Source organism: Hirundo rustica, chromosome 1 (genome assembly GCF_015227805.2).
Source record: "Hirundo rustica isolate bHirRus1 chromosome 1, bHirRus1.pri.v3, whole genome shotgun sequence".
Lineage (NCBI taxonomy): Eukaryota > Metazoa > Chordata > Aves > Passeriformes > Hirundinidae > Hirundo > Hirundo rustica.
In genome coordinates, this window is record NC_053450.1 from 44,348,836 (window position 1) to 44,366,595 (window position 17,760).

Consider the following 17,760-nt stretch of genomic DNA (forward strand, 5'->3'; position numbering starts at 1 on the left):
TTCTTGAGATTCTCTGAGCTTTCTGAGAATTCCAGGAATGATGCAATACTCAGTGCTCTGCTGCTGCCTGCTCAGCATTAATCTGTAGTACAGAACAGTTGGTGAATTTCTTTGCTTTCCAGAGTTCTGAGTAAGTAAGTAAGTTAGTAAAAATGACCTTTAAAACCTAAAACGTTTAAGTAACGTTATACTTGCTGGGGTTTTTGTTTCAATCTTTCAACAGATGGCTTGTCAAATAACTTTAAGACTCACCCCCTTCAACTGGATCATCCCAGTGGCAGTTTGGATAGCACTGATTACATGAAGGCTTCTACATCACTGCAAGACTCAAAGAAGTCAAATTCTGGGACACCTCATGGTGCTTGTTTAACTCTCACAGATCACGATCGAATTAGGCAGTTCATACAGGAATTCACATTTCGGGGACTTTTGCCACACATAGAGAAAACAATTCGACAGCTCAATGATCAGGTCAGTTTACCCTTAAAAACACTTTGTGCTCTAATAAGGAAAAATGGTTGGGATATAAATCCAGTTATCCAGAAATCTCTTTTGATGGTATTACTTCCTTCTGCATCTAATGATTCAGCTGTCTTCTGAAAACTGTAAGTAGATTTAAGAGAAATAACTGAAGTTCTTATTATTGCTTAATTTGTCTTTTAAAAAAGCAAGAACTGATTTGTATCAACAGCTCCAGTGCAAGGTGGCTTCTTGGTGAAAGCCTGTCTGAACTGTTTGTAGGGAAACCTGTTCTTTACCCTAAATCTTGTATTTAATCTATAATCATCTACAAAAAAAGCTGCATTCTTCAGTTACTACTTGACAGGGAAGAAATGCAGGGACACCCTGAATCATGTAATTCTGTTGCTCTTAGCAGTTTTTTTGCAGGTAACATGCTGCTCTCAAGCTAGGCTTTTTTGGAGGTGTGATTAATATCATATCCATGTTAAAGGCATGTATTAAAGTTGTTTGCATCACACTGAAGTCCTTTTACAAGTGTTTCACCCTTACATGCTCTTAAATAGCTGTAGAGATGGATTGACTTACATTAGTGCAATCAAATGACTGTATTTAACATAAAGTCTTGGACCCAAATATCAATCTCTTGTCTGAACTCTGATTTTATTTTGATTGGATTGTCTATTCAAGTTATAGCTTGAAGTATGAGGGCTTTTCATCCTAAGGATCATGTCCTGTATGGAATGCTCACTCCCTGAATTGGCTGAGTTGAATTGAATATGCTGACCCTGTTTATGCCTAGTAAGCTTTATTAAAAAAAACATTAAAAAGGAGTGGTTATATGAAGTGTAGTAAACAGGAATGCAGTGATACATTCCTAGTCCTGGTAAGAAAAGAGAGATGGTCTGGTTTTTAAAGAGCAATGTAGTTTGCCTTATAGGATGGGAGTAGTAATTTCCTGCAGAAGTTTCCTTCTAAGTGGAAATTATCTGGAAGAATCAAGTTGTGTAGCTTTGCTTGCCTTGTACCTTTGACACTTGAAATTGATGTTCATGGTGTGATAATGCTTTACATGGGTGACAGAGAGAAGGTTCTTTGTTATAGTATGTATTTGGTCCAGATTTTAGGTTGGACTAATACCCAAAATTAGATATTCTAATTATTTAGGATTTAGATTTTAATCGGATGTATATAGTGTTCAAGTTCTTAAGATGGATGTTTCTCCAGTTTACAGAAAGAATAGTGAAGCTCAACTGTCTGAGAGAAAAAAAAACCATAAGAATTATGAATATATGAAAATAAATAAATTAACTTCTGTCTCAGTGTCAGAGATTAATTCTAAGAAAGCGTGTTCTTAGTTATTTTAATACTTTTATTTATTTCTGTTTTATGGAAGAAAAATCAATTTACGAAGCCGTAACAAAGCTTGGCTTTTTGTATTAGTTTAACTTACATCTTTTGCAGATTTGGTGGTCTAATTCAATGTATTTCTCCAGTTAATATCCAGGAAAGGCTTGAGCCGATCACTGTTTTCTGCTACTAAAAAATGGTTTAGTGGCAGCAAGGTTCCAGAGAAAAGTATAAATGAACTCAAGAATACTTCTGGTTTGCTGTAAGTAATCTCAGTCATTATTTTTATATTTAAACTGCAAGTGTACCTTTTCTAGGGGTAGGAGGGAAAGCACGTGCTTGTTTGATGGTGTTCTGCAAAGTGAACTAAGCCAGCAATGTTGTGAATGGTTTCAGTTAGAAAAATCATGAAAAGTATGAACACATGTTTTTAAGAGTAATAGTAATAAAAAGAAAGTATGACTTGCCATGAGGGATTTTTTTTTTTAATTTATATAAGCTTTTTCACCTGTCATCACAGCTAAACCCCCATATATATGTGTTTTGCTTATGTAACTATGCAATCTGCTCCAGCAGAGTATTGAGTATATTGCTTTTGCAATGTGTTCAAGAGCTAAACTAAAGGGAATTTCATACTTAGTGCACATGTATCTTAGTATACACTAAACCCAGGTTTTAAGTGTTAACCAAAATACAAATTCTGTATGCTTTGGTAACTTCCCTCTGTGAATTAGAATGTATAATCACAAAAATCACTCTCCAGCTGTCTTTACCACAGAAGTCTAAATAATTTTGGTCATTATCTAGTCAAGGTTAATGTCCTTGACATGCACATACTGCTTCAAATGTCAATTTTGCATGTCTTTGGATTTATAATCAAAATGTTGCTAATTCCAGCTTTCGTTTTGAAAGTGTAAGTATAGTTCACTTCCTACAGCATTTGACATACAAGTATTTGTGAAAATGTACTTGATTATTACTGAAATGAACCATATATATGTTACCTACAGGTAAAGATATTATAAAAGAAAGGCCCTATAAAACATTTAGTCCCTGCTACTCTAGCTAAATTAACAACTAGCTTGTAGGTTCCCATATGGAAGAATTAGAAGAATAAGAAGCAGCATAACAAACTATTCTTGTAGAGAAAAATAAGTTGCACCTATAATTTATAACAAAAAATCTGTCCCATAAGAATCCATGAAGAAGTATTTAAACTCCTATTTAAGAGTCGTAGCATGTACACATAAAAACACCTTTTAACCAGTGAATTGGGTGGCAAGAAACTACTAGCCAATTAGTTAAACATGAAGTCTGTGAAAACTGTATAAAAATGAGTTATGTGAATGAAGAATTAACTTTTCCTGCCTAAAGAGACTAAGTCCTGTCTGCTTTACTACAACATACATATATTGGATTAACCAAAAATTAGATTGATGCTTGCAGAGACAGGAACTTGCACAGTGTTTTGGCATAAGGCATAATTTTTTAGTAGACTTCTTACAAGAGTAATGTTGAAAAATAACAACTTACAGCCAAGTGAACAGTCAATGTCTTACATTTTTTTGTTTTCATACAGCTCTGTTTAGCTCTAATGTTTAATCCTACTGAGCAGTTTCAGTGGTCATTATAAACTCAATTCAGTATTTCTTGACTAAGAGGAGTGTGTGCTTTGAATGTTACTGGAACAGTGAATCTCGCTAATCAGAAAGCAGGATGTGAAACGAAGTGACATGTAGCAGAAAGGAAACAGATTCACTTTTCTTAGCTGTTTTTGGGCGAGGCTGAAGTAATGCAGGTTTTTTTACTACTTTGTGGATATATATTAAGATGAGAGAGGATGACTTTGAATTTAAATATTTATATTTATAGGTATCCACCAGAAGCACCGGAGCTTCAAATCCGGAAAATGGCAGACTTGTGCTTTTTGGTGCAACACTATGAACTTGCATATAGCTGTTACCATACAGCAAAGAAAGACTTCTTAAATGATCAGGCAATGCTTTATGCAGCTGGAGCACTGGTTGGTACTTCACATAACATGAACATTCTGTGAACTTTTTCTAATAATCTCTAATATTTGTCTGAAGGTAACAAAATGCAGTCCTTAGGGAATTCTTTTGGGCTTGTAAGACTGAGTCAGTGCTTCTGCACAATGTTGGGGGTACTGTGAATTGCGAACACTTCTGTGTGCAACTCTCTGGCTGATTATAAGCAGAGCCATAAATAGGCTATTGTATTAAACCTTTTGTCAGTTACAGTGTATTAAATACTTTTATATGTCTGTAACTGATTATATGAAGATCTTGAATCTAGTAGCTATTGCAACATGTTCCTCAGTCTTTTGAGGTTTATGATTTGTTGAAGAATCTACAGTGACAGTACTGAATTTCTCTTGTAGGAAATGGCAGCGGTATCAGCTTTTCTTCAGCCTGGAGCTCCTAGGCCATATCCTGCTCATTATATGGAGACAGCAATTCAGACCTATCGAGATACCTGCAAGTATGTTGTTTACTTTTGAACTGATCCAGTTAAAGTTGAAGTATCTGGTGACTTAACTTTCTTGCCCTGCACAGTAGTAGTATCAAAAGATCACAGAGTGATGGTAACTTTTTCAGGAGGAAGATAAACTCACGTGTCTAGGATAGCATGAGAGGAGGTCTGGGCTGTTCTTAACACAGTGCCTATTGAACTTGTGTATTGAATTCACATGGTAGATTTTTAGGTAGTAGGGTGGCTGGAAGGAAGATTTCTGTGAGAAGACAAGCAGGAGCTGCCTGTGGCAGAGTCAGTTTTCACTCAGCTCCACAATGGACCTGCTGCTGCCCTAACTGGCCATGCTGCTGTTGCCTCTGTGATAACACATTTAAGAAAGGGTAAAAATAGCTGTGCAACAGCTGTGAGAAAGGAGTGAGAAAATGAGAGGAACAGCCCTGCTGATACCAAGATCAGGAGAAGGTGGTGCTTCCCTGCAGCCTGTGGTAAAGACCGTGCTGAAACAGATTTTCCCTTGCAGTCCACAGAGGTGCATGGGGAAACAGGGATCTACCCTGCAGCCTGTCCCAATGCCAGAGCAGGTGGATGTACCCTGAAGGTGGCTGTAGCCTGTACAGAGTCTGTGCCACACCCAGTTCCTGTCAGGAGCTGTGACCTGTGGGGAAACCACACTGAAACAGTCAGTTCCTGAAGGACTGTACACTGCAGAAAGGATGCATACTGGAGCAATTCTTGAGAAACTGCATGGAGAAATGTTCTGAAGTGGCCACAGCTCCTTTTCCCTGCTCCCCTGGCCTGCTTGTGGGGAAGAGGAGATAGAAGAGTTGGGAGTGAACTTGAGCCTGGGAAGGAGGATCTGTTAGGAGAAGGTGTTTTATTTATGCTTTTATTTATCACTGTGCTATTCAGTTATTAATTGCCAATAAATTAATTCCATCTTCCCCAAAACAAGTCTGTTTTGTCCATGGTGCATCACTCACTAACTGGTGTGTGATCTCTCTGTCCCTTTCTTGGTACATGAGGTTTTTAGTCTGATCTTCCTCTGTGTTGCTAAACAGGGTGTGTGACAGAACAGCTTGGTGAGCACCTGCTACCCAGGTACAATTTGCCAGTACAACCTGCTTCTAACTGTTGGACTTTTTGTTTATCAGATCATTTTAGTTGGTATTTTTATAAATACAATACTGTTCTCAAAAATGCTCTCCAGCTTTGTCTTTCTTAAAGCTCCTGTTATAGCAGGATTGGACACCTAATGTGTCAATCTGTATGTGGTTGTTTTGTGGTGAGTGAACTTCCATATATTTTGCTTTAAGAACAATAAGCAACCAAACCTCAGTCTGATGCCGTGCATAGAAGATAAGTAAGATTTGAGATAAAAAGTTTTCTGAGGTTTATTTCTGAGGTTTATTTATTTGTTAATATATATATATGTTTTTACTTTAGGAACATGGTTCTGGCTGAACGCTGTGTACTGCTTAGTGCTGAAATCTTAAAAAGTCAAAGCAAATATTCAGAGGCAGCTGCTCTTCTCATTCGTTTAACCAGTGAGGTAAAACTTAGTAGCTTTTTCCATTTCTGCCCTCTCACTATTTGTTTTCTTACCCAAACACTTCTAGGTTACCTTCTGATTCTTGTCCTACAATATTTTCTAACCAAAGGTAGCAAATGAGCAGGTATAGAGCATGAAGTGAAGAAAACTGTTTACACTGTAAGTGAAGGAACTAGTACAGTTATTCTCTTTCTAGTCAAATGACTTGCTTGACTTCCTTAACCATGCTAAATATGTTATCTTTGGCCTTATAACTAATTTTCTTTGACATGTGCTTAGCTCTTGTATGGTGTAGCTTACAAACTCATGTGTTAAAAGTATTAGCATGGCTTGCCATAGCCGTAATGGATGATATCCCATATATAAACAGAAATTCTCTATAGATTAAGCAACTAAGGCATTACTGTAGCTCAGCTGGTACGAATCATTAGAACCTTACTGTGTAAATGAAATCCTATGCTTCTGTGGTATTTATTGGCGGAAATTAAGCAGAGAATCAGCTTCTAACCCAGGAACTGTCTTCCCTGAAAATGAGTGAAGAAAAATCTAATTCCAGTAATAATGTAGCTTCTCCTTTAAAGCTTGTGGGGAAGTCTAACTTGTAATTCTGACTTCATGGCCAGCAGCACCAAATGCTATGCTTCTGAGACTTTCCTGGGAGAGGTTCAGCATGGAATAAATTTATTTAGTTCTGTAATTTTCTTTCTCAAGTGTCTTTGTACCTTCATTCTTGCTCTTCCAACTTAAGCTTGCTACCAATGTTTACAAGAGCAGCCTAAGGTACTTAAGCAAGGAATTTAAATACTAGTAGCTCTGCATGGTCATTTTACAACTTAAAATTACACGTAGTATGCTTGTGGAGCATTTTGTTAGTTCCAAAGAAAGTCTTCGCAGGTTATTATATTGGTGTCTCAGAGTATATTTGTAGTCAAGATGTATGCTTGAACATCACTGATAGTGTGGAGTTCAGCTGTGGTAAAATCAAGTAGATTCTGTTCTGATTGGTTGAAGTAATATAGCTGTGTCTTGGCAGGACAAGAGAAGGGTATAATAGTAAAAAATTGTACATTAAGAAATCAATAGGTTCAAAAGGTTGATGTGATAAAAAATCACCACGTTTCATTGCTCCCTGTATTTTTCAGTCATCCTGGCAGAGGTCTAGTTTTTTGGTTCTAGCCTTAATATCTGCAGGGGGAGGGAGGGGAAAAGGTAGGAGAGTGCTTCAGAGGTAATGGTGTTTGGAACTGTAGCCTGAGTAACTGAAAAAGCGGATAAATATTTATTTTGTTACTCATACTGAAACAGGTTTATATATTCTTCACTAGAAGAACTAAGAACATGATGGTATTGAACACTATTGAAAAATACTTTTAAGTCATATTTTTAGGTGCCCACATAAGTGTATAATGTTTACATACTCTTACAACTTACTGTCCCTCTTAGCATTAAAACAAGGCCACTGTTACCTTTATGGTTTTATACAACTCAGGCTAATTCTTTTTTCCTTTTAAACAGGATTCAGATCTTCGCAGTGCACTCCTGTTGGAGCAGGCAGCCCATTGTTTTATAAACATGAAAAGTCCCATGGTTAGAAAGTTTGCATTTCATATGATATTGGCGGGCCACAGATTTAGTAAAGCAGGCCAGGTACGTATTATCTTTCCACATGGAAAATATCCCCGGTATTAGATACTTTGAAAAATATGTTAAGTGTGTCATTAGTCTGGAAAAAGATGCTTGGCTTCTGACACTTGGGTGTTAGTCTATAGTATTCTGTTCTATAATCTTCTGAAAATGACTTGGATTGATCACCCAGCCTTTTACTTCTGTTTCTGAAGTAATGCTGAAGATCACTGACTTAAAACTTAAGTATGTTTTCATTTCTGAGTCTCATTTTAGACACAGTAATTTTCAAGGCTTTTTTGGGCAAAGGAATATTTTCATTCTTGAGATAAGAGTGAATTGTGGGAGATAATTATTTGTTAAACTCAGTTTCTTAGAATAATAGCAAAATTTAGATTTGTTTTTCCTGGTGCCTTAAATGCATGTTCTTTGTTGGAGGTGCAGGTGCATGAACAGTTACTACCTGACAAACCAAAGCATCTCTGTGGCTGTTAGACTTAAGTGGCAGTTAAACCAATACAGATCAGATTGTTTTTACTCCCGTTCACATTCCTTTGCAGCAACTCTAACTGTGGTAGATAAATTTTATTGGATAGAACTTTTGTGCTTTGTTTCTGCATTACTTGTGGGATACATTCTGTAAAGATAGCTTGTGCTTGTTTCCTGCTGAGGTTGTTACTGCAGGACAACAATACAGGAGAACCAAGGCATCAAAATTCTGTTTGGAACAAAGCACTGTGGGCTTGGCTGGGGATTTTCTCCCACCCTACCCAATCTGAGCCTCACTGTCCTGGTAAGGACTAAAAGAAGTATTGTTGAATAGTTGGCTTCTACGATGTGAGGAATAGGAGTACTTCTCCCTCTCCTTGGTTTTCTTCATTCTTTTGTCTGTTGTTATGACAGAACAGTACAGAAAGGAAGCTGTTGATCGGTTTTTCATGTATTCATTCTTTTGTATCTTGTTTCTTCATCTGGGAAACTGAATACATTTTGTAAAGTTTTGACTTTGTGTAACAGCTCTCTTTGTTGTTTGTGTCTAATAATTGTAGGGATTCTGGTTTCCAAGAAATACCTTTTCAGTGTTACAGGAAATGTAGCTATTTTTTCCATATCCTTAGAGGTATCAAAATATAAATTGCTACTGAAGAGAAATCAGCCAGGCTGTTTAGCTGCAGACCATAATACCATATTTTAAAGTGTCACTAGTACATGCTATAACATTAAGGATTTTCTGCCTGTACTCTGCTGTTGGCACCATACCAATATGAACATATATTAGATTTTTTCCCCATCAGTGCCATAAGTAAGGGAATGCTGTTGCCATTTTTTAGAAGCTGAGACTTAGCTGTATAGTGAAGAGCTGTTCAGTACCTAGACTTGAGATTCAATGCCTGGGTCCTGATGTAATGTACAAGAAAGGAACTGTGGAGCTGACTGGGATCAGGCCATCTGTCTCCCAGTGGCTGATAGGATGATTGCTAATTTTTATTGTATGTACTGTAGGGCTGTGTTTTGTTGATTTTCTTGGCATGGATTTTTGTCCAAGGTATGTATACTGAACAACAGTAGCTGAAAGTAGCACACTGAAAGTTCAGTTTGAGTGGAATGAAATGTGTTAAATGCAGTTTATGTCCTGAGGGTTGGCAGTAGAGCTCTGTAGACTTTAGCAGTCAGTCCTAAAGGAACTTCCAATACTGTTCTAAAAGTAGTATTTTCTTATTTGCTTTTTTAACTTACTGCCTGTTACTATAGTCTTTGGAAACTTGAACTTAATCTGGAAACCAGGCTCTGTACTGTAGGAACAAACACTTCTGTTCTTAGATTAGTATTGACCAGATTCTATGAGGCACAGTTCTGAAACATTGCACTTCTCATAGTGGTGGGGATCTAGTATAAACTGCTTTCCTGACTTACTGTCAGACTTTATAATGTTATGATTACAGTCTGTGGATAATGGGATTATTTGAGAAATTTCCTTTTTTCTTGCAGAAGAAACATGCCTTACGTTGCTACTGTCAAGCCATGCAGGTTTACAAAGGGAAAGGCTGGTCTCTTGCAGAAGACCACATTAACTTCACCATCGGTCGTCAGTCCTTTACACTTCGACAGCTGGACAATGCTGTGTCTGCCTTCAGGCATATTTTGATCAATGACAGTAAACAACCTCCAGCTCAGCAAGGAGCTTTTTTAAGAGAGTATCTTTATGTCTATAAGGTAAATGACTTCCTTGTCTCTGTTTCTTGACTAATAAGTAATTTTATTACCACCAGTTTTCTATTAAATCATTAAATGATTTTCTGTTTTACCTGCTTTGTTCCAGGGTTGTGTTTTTTGTTGGGTTTTTTTTTTTTTTTTTAATCAGGTTAATGTGTTCGATTTTTTTTACTTCAGACTTCAAAAAAAAACCCCTTCATATGCTGCATCTCATGTGTGTAGATGGGTATAAGTATGGGTTATCACAGTAATGTATGTGTTTTTATTACAATAAAGTCTTCTTTTTGAGGGTCATGGCTGAATTGTAGTTGTGATAAGTCATGTTTTTTAGAGGAAATGGATCTGTTCTCTTTTGATCAATTTATAATGATTTGGGGGGTTTTTGATAAGACATGTTTAATAAAGACTAGGTAGCTCTGTCATCATCCATATAGTGAATTTCATTCTTTACAAGAATACAATTTGATGGATCAAGTGACTCACTGAGTTGTGTTTAAGTTCATGGGTGATTTCAGGATTGCAGTGTACCATATATACATTATGGGGTGTTTAGTGCTGATATTGCCACACAATGTGCAGCCATGTAGATACTGTCTTTTAGAGCTTGTGGACAGAATTTCTGTGGTGTTTGAGTTATGGCAGACCTTACTCAAAGGCTGGTGTTTGAGTCCACAGTTCAGCTTGGTCAGTCTTGTTTAATGGTGGTGGGATAGTGAATGTATTTCATCAAATTCTGAGTTAGTGAGTCAAGCTTTGCATCAAATAAAGCTTGTAGCAGCAATGCAGCCACAGTAGTGATTAGACTTCAGGGTTAAAATAATTATTCTCCTTTTCCCATAAAGATTTCACAAACTATACTCCTATTAAAGGAAAAAAAAAAGTCAAACAGTTAATTGAAATTATTTATTCCATCTTAAAGGTACTCCCTGTTCAAATATTAGGTGTTTTTAACTTGGCTATATTAGGTGTTTTTAACTTGGCTTCCTTATCATTCAACCATTGGTAATGTATTTGACGCACTGTTTTCTTGCTCCTTTGCTCCAGAATGCAACTCAGCTGTCACCTGATGGTCCCTTACCACAACTTCCTTTACCATATATTAACAGCTCAGCAACTCGTGTTTTCTTTGGCCATGATCGACGACCAGCAGAAGGTTAGAAAATTTTAAGTAAACAGTTTCAAGTCCCTTTTTTTAAGGAACCAAAATACATACAAGAGTTGGTACCATTTAAAAGAAATCTGTCATTATGTAAAACTAAAGTGACTGAGTAACTTAAAAATATTTCAAAATAAAAACTTGAGCTTAATATCTGCTTGCTGGATGTTTTCAGACTTCCTGTGTAAATATGAAATCTGTGTATGTGGTTGTGCTGACTATCAATGTTTTTCACACCTGGAAAGCTTCAGTGTACGTCTGTAATGAACTACATGAAAGGGGTTATTATTGCTGTAGCAAAATCTGGACGCTAGTGGCAATCAACAGATTAGCTTTACAGTTAACTTCCTCTAGGATGAAATATTTGAAACACTCTGATTCCTGAATGTAAAGAAAGCTGAGTGGAAATTCTTACATAAAGCAGGGCTATACTGTGGGGTTGTAATCTTCAATAAAGTAAAAATTGTGTGTAGCCTGAGTATACCATGTAGCATGCCAAAATCTTGGAATGTCATGGTATCCAAATTGAACTATATTCATACTGTTCTCAGTATTGTCTTCCATGGGTTTATTTCAAAATGTTCTGCAAGTCACTTTTTTAAATCAATTGTAGCATAAGAATGATAGTGACCTAGAGCTTAAAATATTTAAGGATAGTTACCAAAGTGCCAATGCAACCCTCTGATGCAGTTGTTGTACATTGCTGTTCTCACCTTGTAAGAGCGCCTCTCTCTCCCCAGGCGAAAAGCAGGCAGCTACGCACGTTAGCCTGGATCAGGAATATGACTCAGAATCATCACAACAGTGGAAGGAGCTCGAGGAGCAGGTTGTGTCTGTGATAAATAAAGGAACAATACCTTCAAACTTTCAACCAACGCAGTTCTGTTTAAATCGCTACTCAGATAACTCCAAGTTTCCTCTTGCTGTGATAGAAGGTAAAGTCAAGATTTTTACACTTCAGAAATAAACTGAGTTAGGTAAATTTGTATTAATGTTTCCAGTCTTATTATAGATTTGAGCTGACATTCTTGTGCAGGTTGTTTGTATGTGAATACTCTGAGATAGATGAGTCTTCAGATTGTGATGGGGAAAGGCTATTGTCATTATTTTCTTACACTTTTTTAATAGAACCAATAACGGTAGAAGTGTCCTTCCGAAACCCTCTGAAAGTTCCACTTCTTTTGACTGACCTTTCATTGCTGTGGAAGTTTCAACCTAAAGACTTCAGTGCAAAGCATGATGGAGAAACAAAAGAGCAGGTAAGGGAAGCTTCATCCTTTTCCAACCCAAACAGCTTCATGTATGGAGTATATGTTTAGTATTCAAAATTCTGTTAGTATGAAAACATTGAAGCATAAACATTAAGCAGAAAGGTGTAAGTGTAAACTAAGAAGAAAGGCAAGAAAAAAAGTAGCTACTGCTACTATTTTTATATTAGCTAAATTTTCTTAGATCTATAGGGCACAAGGCAGCCAAGTCAACAAACAAATTGTAGTGTGTATTGTAAAACTGAATGCAAAACAAAATGTTTCCAAGATTTCATTGTATGTGTACTACATCTGTTTTGAGTCACACTAGCCCTGACCTGCAAATATGAGTGTCAGTAGGTAGACAACCAAATACCCTTTTCTTATTGGAGCTATTGTACATAGTGAAATGTGTGATCTGAAAAATTGCTCATATAACATAGGAACATCATGGTATCTTGATTAGAAGAGAAATGAAAATTTGTTGTATTGAAAGTTAATGTTTTGAATACTTTAGATGACCTATTGTACTACCATTTAACTTAATACTTCCACTACTGCTGCCAAAAGCTCTGATGGACTGTTGTCACATCTAGGTTTTAAAGGCTTTAATTTGTTCTCATACTGAATAGTACAGTAAATTCCTAAATAAATTGTTTTCCTGGCAAAAACATTTTGAGCACATGATCTCTAAAGGTGGTGTAAGTGTTTAGCAGAGTTGTAAACATGGTTCTACATAGTTTAAGTCTCAAGGCTTACCATACACTTTTCCTACTGTTCTGATCTGAACTGCTACTTTAATGGTGTGGTAAATATTTCTGTGAATATCAGTGAAACAGACTGGGAATGGTTCTAATTTATAATGCTAGATCTTAAGTTTCTCTTAAATAAATGTTTACTGAGCTCTCAAGCTGCTTTTTTACTTCATAAATGCTGAGAAGCTGAGCATGCAGCGGTTGTTTTTCCTAATTGTTTGGAAATTTGTATGATTTTTTTCTTAGAACACTTTAGGAAGGGGATTGGAAATATTATTTATGACACTTTCTGCCTAGGAGTAATAGAATCTAAACAGCTGTTTCTTCTTTCCAGGGTACATGTGATGAAAGTATGGTAGGAACTGAAGCAATAGCAGAATTTTTAATTAACAGTGAGGAGACAAAAGTGGTAAGTCCTGTACTTTGTTTTAAAAATAGTCTTTTTGAACTTTAGTGTTCATTTCAGACTTGTTGTGATCTGAACTTAATGCTAAACTGGCAGAACACATGACTGAATCAGAAATTCCAGTACCTCATATATCTTACCACTTTGTACGAATGTGACAGGACCAGAGACAGTGGGCACAAGAGGCTCCTCCTGAACATCAGGAAACATTTATAACTTCATTTATAATGCTTACTTATTTTGTAAATGTGATGGTGCTTGAGCACTTGGTACAGGCTGCCCAGAGAGATTGTGGAGTGTCCATCTTTGGAGATGTTAAGAGCTCTTTGGCTGAGGTCCTGGGCAACTGAGCAGGCAAGCTGGGCACAATGACCTCCAGAAGTCCATTCCAGCTTCAATCATTCTGTGATTCTGCCCCTGTTAATCACAGTAAAAGTTAAAGTTTAGGATTTTTTCTTAATGTAATGAGCATTTCTCAGCTGTGAACTGGTTTGGTGAATTCTATGTGTACGAAATTTTGAATCTAGTAAATGATCTGTATTTACTGTTGCAGTTATATCTGACACAGCTATAAAGTAAATGTGTCTGTGAGTATGTTTAGCAATTGGACATTTAACTGTAATAATACTTCTTTCTAGTAGCAACAACAACAAAAATTTAACATATCTCCACAGGCAAGACTAAAGCTCTTTCCCCATCAAACAGGGGAGCTACATATTCTGGGAGTCGTTTATAATCTTGGCAGTGTTCAAGGTGCTGTGTCATTAGATGGGATAGATCCTTCTATTGGATTACAGACAGGTAAGTGTATTATTACCTTAAATTGTGTGTTTCTGGAAGAAGGAGAGATGGCTTCTGGAGAGTAGAACTAAATTATATTATAATGCTTAGTGTTTGACTACTATGATACAAGGCCTTCCATCAGGTAGGGATGTAGAACTAAGAGAAACAACTGAAATAGGAAAAGAACAAATTGGCTCTTGTAGGTATCCCAAAAGGAAGGATGCCAGATCCATCCGTTATTGCTCCTTTTAAATCTATTGAATTTTTGAAACTGCTAAAAGTCAAAATGTAAATATTCCATCTATGCCATGTTGAATCCATAACTTCCATTGACTCTCCTGCTGTTAACGCAAAAAGACGCAGAATAAAAGTTAACTTTCAGTTTTTGTCCAAATGGTGCACTAAGGTCCTTTTTATAGATTCCTAAATTTAAATTTGCCTGATACAGTTCTTTTTAGCATCTTGAATTCTCTTTCCTTTACATTAATATATAATGGACAATTAATTGCATGCTACTTGGTCTGTTTTGTTGAGTCATTCATCTGAAATTGTCTCTCACATGGAGAATTTAGTTGTTAGATGAAATGGAGATTAAAATGTGTGAAAGTGTCAAGAGGCTTAAAATCTTTTGAATAAAAAGCATTTGGGGAGTGGTGGCTGTCTTTAAAGGAAGTAATCCTCTAAGTGACTTTTCCGACCTGGCAGAAATTGGGAAGGGAAATAAATGCATCAGCTTCATTCACTATGTCTGCTGCTTCCCTTCCAGTTGTAGTTAAACTGTTGAAGGGCAAAGTCCACAGCAATGGATAACTGGCTGTTGGAACTTGAACTAGCCATATGTTACGTGACTGTAAGCTTTGGAATAGTTCTTTGTTGGTGATGCTGCTTAATCAATGAGCGCCACTTGTGCCCAATAATAAAAACTAAAACAACTTTTGAGATTGGATTGGGAGCTTTGGATCATTTCCTAGAGACAACGTAAGGAATTACTTAAAAAAACCCGAACTAAAGAAAAGTTTTAAAATTTTTTTCAGGAAAGTTTGTTTCCAATGGGTTATCTGTACGAGGGCGACAAGATTTAGAAATCCAAGGACCTCGACTTAATAACACAAAAGAGGAAAAAACATCAATTAAATATGGACCCGATCGACGTTTAGATCCCATTATTACAGAAGAAATGCCTTTGTTAGAGGTATGCAGCTACTTCCTTATTGGCAGTTTTGAAAAAATAGCTGAATGCAGTTTATAGATGTAATTCTAACAAGGGCAGCTTGGATTTTGTTAATGCCTAAATCTTTCCAGGTAATTTTTGATCTGTCAGTGACAAACTTGTGTGGGTTTTTTCAATTGAAACTTGAAGCCTCAAAATTAGTATTCTCATGAAATTGCTATATTCCCTTTAGAATTTTAGTTGGTAACAGGTTTGGTAGCAAGATTTTAGGGTGAGTGGGGAACAGGCAAAGGAGCTTTTTCTGTTTGCTTGCCATTCATCTAGAAAAGTTATTCCAGCTGATTAATTCAAATACGGTGCTTTTCCTTTCTAGGGCTATTAAAATGGTTCTAGGTAATGGTTAATGACAGGGTCCTATAGAGTGGGATGGATCAGCTAGAAGAGGCTACAGTGATCATCCCATCCAGCTGCCTGACCAAGTTAGTCTGTTAATGGCTTTATCCAAGTGCCTCTTGAACAGTGACAGGCTTGGGGCATTGACTGCATCTCTAGGAAGCCTATTCCACTGTTTGACTACCCTCTCCATACAGAAATGCAACTTAATGTCCAGTCTAAACCTCCCTTGGTGCAGCTTTGAGCCATTCCCACATGTCTGAACTCTGGATTTCAGGGTGAAGAGATCTGCACCTCCTTCTTCACTTCCCCTCAGGAAGCTCTAGGCAGCAGTATAGTTTGTGTTAATGGTTTTCATGGCATTCCCAACTTGGCTCAGTGTTCAGGTTTTTATTTTCTCATTTTCTCTCCCATACAGGTGTTCTTTATAAATTTTCCTACGGGGCTTCTCTGTGGAGAAATCAGAAAAGCATATGTAGAATTTGTGAATGTAAGCAAGTGTCCTCTTACTGCACTGAAGGTTGTGTCTAAGCATCCAGAATTTTTCACATTTGGTGGAAATACTGCTGTTCTAACGCCACTAAGTCCTTCAGCCTCTGAGAACTGTAGTGCTTACAAGACTGTTGTGACAGATCCTACCTCTGTGCGAACAGCACTGCTGTCTTCAGCTTCTTCTGCAGACTTTGGGGTTGGCACGGGAGGTTCACCTGAAGTAATACAGGTTCCACTTCCTGATGCTGTTCTTCTTCCTGGGGCTTCAGTGCAGCTGCCAATGTGGTTACGGGGACCAGATGAAGAAGGCGTTCATGAAATTAACTTCTTGTTTTACTATGAAAGTATTAGAAAGCACTCAAAAATGTGGTAAGTTTTTTTAATCTACTTTTTCTGTCATACTTATTAGACAGATTAGATTCTGTGATTGTAATGGTAAAAGTAAATATTACTGAATTTCTCTCAGTTGCTGTGATGATGTGAAACTGGCCTGTTATCTGCTATTCTAAGCAATATTTTTTCTACTATATGATCAAATTTCCATAGGAAATTGTATAGCCTACACTGCTTTTATTAAAGTAGTAAATACTAAATTATTAAAATAACTTAATAGAAGGAAGTTTAATAGAATTCTGTTAAAACAAACTTTATTTGTGTTTAGTTCCTCTGGAACCACATCTTTCTGAGGCATAGGGTGCAAAAATCATAACCTAATTTGTTTCTACATTTTATAAAACAAATTCTTGTCTACCTTGGATGAAGGATTTTGTTCTTAGTTAAAATTTGGTTAGTAATTATATTGTGATGAAATATCTTCTCTTTGGAGGGGTTAAATACCAAGTTTGACTTGCATGCTATTGTATAGTTCCTTTTTGGTTCACAGTCAAGTTTGACACGGAAAGCTAAAACAACCCCAAGAAATTAATTCACCGCTTCCTGTGGGCAGGCAGAAAAGGGGGGCTCCATGTGTAATGATGACTTTAGAAGACATCATCAGGCCCTGCTTTCTTCTTCTCCCTAGTTTTATTGCTGACTGTGGCGCCACATGGTACAGAATATCCTGTTGGTCAGCTGGGGGTCAGTGTGTCCCCTCCCACCCTTTTGTGCAACCCCAGCCTGTTTGCTGGTGGGGTGGGGTGAGGAGCAGAAAAGGCCTTGATCCTGTGCAAGCCCTGCTCAGCAATAACAAAAACCGTCCTGTGTCAACGCTATTTCTAGCACAAATCCAAAACATGGCCACTTACCAGCTACTGTGAAGAAAATTAACTATCCCAGCCTAAAACTGCCCACTTTGTATCTGTACCAGGGTTACTTCAGATAAGCTCTGGTAAGATGGACTGAATATCTTCTTGTGGTTGAAGCTTGTTTTCTAGGCTAATTTCTGAGAGAGAAACAAAGTTCATGTGCTGTGAGACTAGTTTGTAGTGTAAATCAAAGCAGAGTAAGCTGAAGATGGTTGAGAGAGTGGATCAGTAGCATATTCTCAAAACTGAAGTCATGAAATGCACTGTGGTTTAGATTTTTCAGTAGCTTCTGAAATACCAAAGTTAGCATTTCATTTGGCTCTAAGCTAGTCTGTAGGAATAGGGAATTGGTCCCTCTAAAACTCATAGTACTCAGAAACAGAGGTGTTTGAGAGATGGAAGAGCGTCATTTTTTAGTAATG

General features: G+C 37.1%; 1 protein-coding gene across 4 annotated transcripts in view; it reads left to right on the top strand.

Annotated features, from left to right (window-relative positions):
* The window catches only part of TRAPPC8 (trafficking protein particle complex subunit 8), a 51,774-nt gene that overhangs the window by 15,675 nt on the left and 18,339 nt on the right, over window positions 1-17,760 (top strand). For all 4 annotated transcript variants that reach the window (XM_040062150.2, XM_040062160.2, XM_040062170.2 and 1 more), the window contains 14 exons: window positions 224-471; window positions 1,956-2,071; window positions 3,682-3,832; window positions 4,211-4,311; window positions 5,749-5,854; window positions 7,370-7,501; window positions 9,467-9,691; window positions 10,736-10,844; window positions 11,588-11,782; window positions 11,976-12,106; window positions 13,184-13,258; window positions 13,930-14,056; window positions 15,073-15,230; window positions 16,021-16,463. In XM_040062150.2, the coding sequence (XP_039918084.1) occupies window positions 224-471; window positions 1,956-2,071; window positions 3,682-3,832; window positions 4,211-4,311; window positions 5,749-5,854; window positions 7,370-7,501; window positions 9,467-9,691; window positions 10,736-10,844; window positions 11,588-11,782; window positions 11,976-12,106; window positions 13,184-13,258; window positions 13,930-14,056; window positions 15,073-15,230; window positions 16,021-16,463 (2,317 nt within the window). The remainder of the gene's footprint in view (window positions 1-223; window positions 472-1,955; window positions 2,072-3,681; window positions 3,833-4,210; window positions 4,312-5,748; window positions 5,855-7,369; window positions 7,502-9,466; window positions 9,692-10,735; window positions 10,845-11,587; window positions 11,783-11,975; window positions 12,107-13,183; window positions 13,259-13,929; window positions 14,057-15,072; window positions 15,231-16,020; window positions 16,464-17,760) is intronic.